Source organism: Myotis myotis, unplaced genomic scaffold (genome assembly GCF_014108235.1).
Source record: "Myotis myotis isolate mMyoMyo1 unplaced genomic scaffold, mMyoMyo1.p scaffold_m19_p_10, whole genome shotgun sequence".
Classification (NCBI taxonomy): Eukaryota; Metazoa; Chordata; class Mammalia; order Chiroptera; family Vespertilionidae; genus Myotis; species Myotis myotis.
In genome coordinates, this window is record NW_023416314.1 from 53,825,213 (window position 1) to 53,832,256 (window position 7,044).

General features: G+C 50.3%; 1 protein-coding gene across 1 annotated transcript; it reads left to right on the forward strand.

Moving 5' to 3' along the window:
- Positions 1 to 1,495: 1,495 nt before the first annotated feature.
- LOC118664896 (serum amyloid A-2 protein-like) lies at positions 1,496 to 5,354 on the forward strand. The gene is made up of 4 exons (XM_036325591.1): positions 1,496 to 1,583; positions 2,009 to 2,103; positions 4,518 to 4,656; positions 5,083 to 5,354. The coding sequence occupies exons 2-4, from the start codon at positions 2,013 to 2,015 to the stop codon at positions 5,243 to 5,245; spliced, it is 393 nt and encodes a 130-aa protein (XP_036181484.1). The 5' UTR covers positions 1,496 to 1,583; positions 2,009 to 2,012; the 3' UTR covers positions 5,246 to 5,354.
- Positions 5,355 to 7,044: the final 1,690 nt, after the last annotated feature.

Below are 7,044 nucleotides of genomic sequence, written 5' to 3' on the forward strand. Positions count from 1 at the left end.
TTGTATTGATCTGTTATTTATTTCTTTATTAAGGTGTTTTATTAAATATTATATTTATAATTTCATTTTCATTATCTTCTTCTTCAAAACAGATAGTTCCTACTTCATATTCTGTTTTACCCCTTTTGATGATACTTATTATTTTTTATAAATGTTCTTTGCTTCTCTCCAACCCATTAATTCTGGGGGATTTAGTATTATTTTTTAACTTGACTTTCTTTCAGAGCCACTGTGCTACTTGGATGCATGGTAGCTTTGCCCCGTGAGCTCATGCCTCCTGGGGAAGTCAGCTCTCTAGCCTGGAATGTGCGTGAGTGTGTGAGCAGGGCAGGTTCTAGCATGGACCAACTTAGTGGTACGGTATTGGGATGTAGTATCTGGTGAGGGGGACCATGTGAGTGGCCACCATGACCGAGGGCAGATACCACCACTATCCAGATGAAGACATTCATAGGCTGTCTCCAGGCCATTTGGTCTCCTTTACCACTTCCCTAGTCCTGCCCCTTGCAAGATGTCTTGTTGGTATTGTAAATGCCTGACCCTCGGGGTGTGAAGATGGATTGGGGAAGAAGGAACCAGCAGGCGCTGACATGTTCACCAGCCTCAGTTCCTACCCTGGACTCACCCCTGCTGGGCTCCAGCACTGACCCCTCTCCACCCCCTGTTTCCTCCAGCAGCCCCTGAGGAGCTGTGCTGACCTGCTGACATTAGAGACTCATAATGACCAGGGGCAGACAGGGCCCCCATAGGGTAATACTGGGACAAAGAGCACGCACCCTCTTTCCCCTCCTTTCCCCTGACTGGGAGCCTGGCACTTCCCAGGCGAGCTGAAAATTTATCATACAGCATCTTACTCCCACTGTGAGGGGTGTGCAGGATTGGGTGAGGGAAAGCAGAGGACCGCCATCCACTGCCCCATCAGGAGCCAGCTCAGATAATACTCTTCCTTGTGGCTGAGCCGGCCTTTCTGTGCCCTGGAGCTGAGAGCTGAGCATATAGTCAGAGTGATGGAAGCCTCTTCCAGGGCACCCGGGAGATTTGGTGACCTATCCTGTCAGTTTTGAAGCTCAAGAGCTTTAGAATGAACTCAAAGGGGTTTCATTTCTGACACATCAGCCATGTGGCCCAGCAGGCACCATGCTGAGGAAATGACCACTAAAGCAAGGTCCTGGCTGGAAGAGACGGCCGCTAACTGCACACCTTCCAACAGCCTGGGTGCCCCATCCTAGAGCCCCTCACCCTTCCTCTCCACATCCAGGGGCCCTGCCTTGGCCCCTTCAACTCTGACAGCAGAGCGACCCCTGACCTATGGCTGCGGGGAAGAGCGAGTCTACTGTATTTCTTCAGGGTTGCACAATGGGGAAATGACCTGTGCATGAAGACTGGTCACTGCTGTCCAGTAAGTGTCCTTTGCACCTTTTTAGGAGAAATGATCCAGAGGGACTTTCCCCAGGTGCCAAATCTGGCTTCTCTCCTGCCCCTCTGCACCCACATGATCCAGCAGGGAGGGCTCAGCATCAATAAATAGCAGCCAGCGGTCCCCAGCAGGCAGGGACCAGCAGCTCGGCTCCACCAGAGACCAGGTGAGGGGCCACTCCCAGGAGGGCCTGCTCTACAAACCTTGCTCTGTTTTCTCTTTCCAGCAAGACTGTGCATTCATTTAAAATAATTACTCTCTTCTGCATTTGTGCTGTATGGGGTCTGTGCCGGCCGAGTGCACAGGGTAATGCTTCTGGTGTCATTACAGGCTGCTCCGGGGGTTTAGTCCTAACGGCTCTGTTGCTCCCTCAGTGCCACCTTGGTGACTCCTAGACAGTCTTGGGTTCAGGGTTGATGGGTTCAGCATTGTGGCTCTGAGTGAGGTCCTACTGCAATGTTTCCAGGAAGTGCAGCCAGCGTCTCAAGAGAACAAATGGAAATGCACAGCCGGGCTGTCTTTGACATACAAATCCCAAAGGAGGTGTGCCAATCTTGCCTACTTCTCTCTGACCCTCCCCTTTCATTTCAGCACCATGAAGCTTTTCACCGGCCTCGTGTTCTGCTCCTTGGTCCTGGGAGTCAGCAGCCAGGGCTGGTTTGAATTCCTTGGCCAGGCTTATGATGGTAAAGTCACCGGAGGATTGGGGGCGGGGGTGGGGTGCAGAACACATGACCACTAGGATGAACCCTGAGTGCCCTTCAGGGTTGGAGCACTGTGTTAGCTTGTGTTGCCCAATGTGGTGGAATGTGCCAGGTGTTTTGGGAGCTTTTCACCGAACAGATGGAAAAGCCATAGGTCTTACTTCAATCAGTTAATAGAGAAAGAACAATCAGCTGAAAGCTAAGTTTGACTAGAATATGCAGACTAAGACTTGAAATGGTACACTATTCCCCTCAGACCAAACTGCACAAAATGTGATTAAAGTTACCCATCCTTTCTTCCCCTCCTCCCCTCCCTCTCTCTTGCTTCCTTTCTCCCTCCTTTCCATTTCCTAACTGGGTAGTGTACTGAGACCTGCAGCTTAGCTCTTGCTGGGGCTTCCAGTAGTTGGTGACAATGTCCCTGTTTTAGTCCGTTTCCTACCCTTTTCCAGCTTTTTTTTTAATTTTTTTTTTTTTTTGCCCCAAGTCTTTTTTTTTTTATTATTATTATTATTATTTTTTTATTATTATTAGTTAAGGTATTACAAATGTGTCCTCATCCCCCCCATTAACCCCCAACCTCCCCCACACACACACTCATGCTCCCATCCCCCTGTTGTCCATGTCCATTGGTATGGCTTATATACATGTATACAAGTCCTTCGATTGATCTCTTCCCCTTACCCCTGCCCTCCCCTACTTTCCTTCTGGGGATTGATAGCCTGATTGCTGTTTCTCAGTCTTTGAGTCTGTCCCTTTTCATCAGTCTATGTTGTTCTCTATAATCCACAAATGAGTGAGATCATGTGGTATTTATCTTTCTCTGACTGGCTTATTTCACTTAGCATAATGCTCTCCAGTTCCATCCATGCTGTTGCAAAAGGCAAGAGTTCCTTTTTTTTTTACCGCAGCATAGTATTCCATTGTGTATATGTACCACAGTTTTCTAATCCACTCATCTGCTGATGGGCACTTAGGCTGTTTCCAAATCTTGGCTATGGTGAATTGTGCTGCTATGAACATAGGGGTGCATATATCCTTTCTGATTGGCGTTTCTGGTTTCTTGGTCCAGCTTTTTTTTAACTGATCAAAGGGAACATCCATCGAGCCCCCTCTAGGAAGTCAGCACTTGCATGCGATTTAGGGCACCCAACTCTCCTGGTGTGCCTGGCTCTAGGGAGTTTTCCATGATGCTTCAGTGCTAACTGGGACAGTTCTAGGCAAACAGGGACAGTTCTGGTCAACCTGGGACAGTTGGTCACCAGTCTAAGTGGAGAATAACTTGGTGGGCAGGCATCTTCCCCTACTTTGAAGCTGAGAGCAGCTGACTCAGGGGACCAGGGACTACCTGCCAGTCAGCAGGTGGCAGGGCAGAGTGTGAACCCAGCTGTGCAGGAGGCCACAGCTCTTGCCAGGAAGATGTGTCTGAGCACCGCTTCCTAAAGCTCAGGGGTCACCAATCCCAGCTACCTGCTGGAATCACCTGGACACATTAAAAACGACAGAGGCCTGCGACCCAACCCCAGAGAGTCTAAGGTGATGGGCCTGAGATGTGGCATCGGCCTTCCACAGCCTCCCCAGGCGATGAGAAGGTGCAGCCAAGGCTGAGATACAGGCCTCTGCTCTAGCGCTTGCGTGCTCACAGCCTCAGTCCAATCTATGTGGGCGGTTTCCAGGATGCCACGTATGCCCCTCACACTCAGAGAGACTCACTTCAGGATTCCCTGCATTCTGTCCACAAGACTCCGATTCTTAGGCATCAGGCAGAAGTGCTGTCCGCCTGTGCCTTTCTCACAATCTGCTTCCCATGTCACCACCAGGCTCACCGAGTCCCCTGAACACTAGCCTATGTAGTTCGCTCCACATACCAGAGGCTCTTGATCCTGAGCCCCTTGGTGCCCCGGGGACATGTGGCCATGTGGGAAACACTGCTGGTTGTCACACGGGGATAGGCTGCTGCACCTACTGGGCAGAGATGCCCGGATGCGGGGAGCCTCCCACCTTACTCAGGAAGGCCCTGAACACAAAGAATTCTCTGGCCCCAAATTTCAGCAGCGCTGACATTGAAATCCTGTTCTGTAATGTGGCCTCCCTGTGTCCTTTAAACATATGCCCCAGAGGCCTCAGTGAGCTGGAGCCCACAGACAGCATGACAGGCATCAGGCCACCAGGTACAGCCCAGCTGTGCCCCCACCGAAATGTCTCTCCTTAGAGTCACCTGGGGAAGCCAACTGGGCCTGGAGAATATTCTTCTCAACCTGTGGTCTCCAGGGTGCTGAGACCACAGGGTGAAACTGAGTCAGTGGTCCATTTTCTCCCTTGATTCTTCTCTAAAGGGTGTCACGGTTCTCGGATATTTCACCTGATGCCTCAGTGCCATGTCCTTTCCTTCCCAGGAGCCAAAGACATGTGGAGAGCCTACTCTGACATGAGAGAAGCCAATTACAAAAACTCAGACAAATACTTCCACGCCCGGGGGAACTATGATGCTGCCCAAAGGGGACCTGGAGGAGCCTGGGCTGCTGAAGTGATCAGGTAACCTGGCTCCTGGGGATGCTGGATGGGTGAGCAGAGCTTGGCTGACTTTGGGGAAGTGGAGTTGTAAGCCCTAGAGAAGGACTCTGTTGGGTCTCTGGGCTCCTCCTCATGTTCTTCCTTCCACCTTCTCCATCCCTGCCCAGCACAGGGCCTGGGCTGCCAGCAGAGCCAGACAATGGCTTGTGGGCCTGTCCCCCAAAACTAGAAACTAGGGCCAAAGATTGATTCCCACCCTCCGCTCTAGGTGCTGTTCACCCAGTGGGAGGGGGTCATCCCAGGGCAGAGTGGGCTGTGCCCAGGCAGGGTCAGTGCTTAGCCTCATTCCAGGCTCCTCCCAGAGTCATTCATCCCTTGGAAAGGGGAGGCTGGGGCTGCTTCTCCTCATGCCCTGATTCACCTGCTACCTGTCCTCCTCCGTTCCAGTGATTTCAGAGAGACTTATCCGAGACTCACTGACTTGGTTAAGCATGGAGACAGCGGCCATGGATTGGCGGACTCACTGGCCGACCAGGAAGCCAACAGATGGGGCCGGAGTGGCCAATACCCCAATCGCTACAGACCTCACGGCCTGCCTGACAAGTACTGAGCTCCTTCTCTCTGCTCTCGGGAGACGGGGCTGTGAGCCCCTAAGGGCAGGGACCCTGAGTCATTGAGTTCTACATCCCCAGATGCTGACAGAGGGCACATAATGGATGTCTAATAAATGCTTAAGAGATTGAATGTTAAAAACTGTGTGTTGTTATTTCCTATAAGGACTGGTCATTGATACCATGGGGTGATGGATGGACAGCCATGAGAGGATCACGCCTGTGCCTGCATGTTCGGGTGTAGGGGATACAATCTCAAGTCATATAGGGCAGACACCTGTACCAACTCTCCCCTCTGCTTTGTGCTGTTTCAAGCCCTTTCATGTCCAGGCCTCCTAACTCCCTGTCAATTTTGTCCAGTCACTGTCTCTGCTCCCAGGGTCTTAATCTCATTAAAATTAAGTCGCTCAGTGGTCTCTGTCTGGGGGGCGGGAGACACAGCCATGGGAGGATTAGACCATGGGATCCTGTTCTAGCAACTGCCACCTTGACATTCTGTTCATCTCTGAGCAAATCCAGTTGTTAATCAATTTCTGTCCTTGCCATCTAAGAAATGCCTCCATAGCAGTTTTCCTCCACGGTATTTTTATTGCCTCATCTCAAGCCTAAATGCAGATATAATGCCGCCTCACTTGTGAGTATTTCCTCCCAGCTTCTGCATATTAACCAGCTCAAAACCGCGGAATTGGTAGTGAGGAGAGAGCAGGATAGAGAAGACACCTCTTATCTGTCAGGGTCCATTCAGGAGACAGAAACCAGGTGGTCATTTGAAGAGGGAAATTTTCATAAGAGGATTATTAACTGATAATAGGATTCAACTGCTAAGGGGTTAAAGAATACACCAGGCTGGAAAGTCTGTAGCCCATTGGAAGGCTGATAATGATTGCTGGGAGTCAGAAGTCACAGCTGGTAAGCAAGAACTCCTCCAATGAAACCTGACAGGAAACTGCCCAGGGTTGCTGTTAACTCACAGACCACGTGGGGGCAGGGACTAGAGAGCCTCTGAACTCCCTGAAAGCTAGCTGTGAAAGGGCCAGTGCTCTGAATTGAATTATGTCTCTGCCTCCTCCCCCAACCCCCCAACCCCCGCCCCCCAGAAAAATGTGTATGTTGAAGTCCTAACTTCCCCTGTGGCTGTATTTGGATTAAGGATGTAATTAAGGTTACATGAGGTCACCAGAGTGGAACTCTTCACTAGTATTTCTCAGGTTTCTTATCCCCCTGGAGTGGAACAGGATAACTAGAGTGGGCTGGAGTTGGTTATTTCCCTTCCCCAGGTCAGTTACACACATCACACAGTTTCCCCTGAGGGCAGGCCTGGTTGAGAACAGAGTGCACCCCCTGCTGGAAGACAGAGGGTTTTTTTCTAAAATATTTTTGTTGTGAGAACCTGGTGGAGCTCCTGAAGGTAAATCTCACAATACTGTAGAGAACCCCCGATAACTGAGTCCCCCTAGAGGTTTTAACTCTCAGAGTTACCCCTGCTGAGCCTCCAGCAATTCACCAATTCTAGTTCAGGTTCCCCAGCGGTTTCAGCTCCCACACTCCAGTGAGCCGGGATCCCTGGATCCATCTGTCTCCAATTGCAGGGGCAGTGGTGTGCCCTGTGTCCTCACCTCTCATATGAATCCAAGAAGATTTGATTTTCCATTGTGTTCAGCTTTTCGCTTGTTGTTAGGATGAAGTGGTGACTTCCAAGCTCCTTACATGTGGAACTGAAGCCGATCTTATTAATTTGGCAATTGAATATTTTATCAATTTTCCATTGAAATTTGACAAATTCAATTTTTCTGCACTT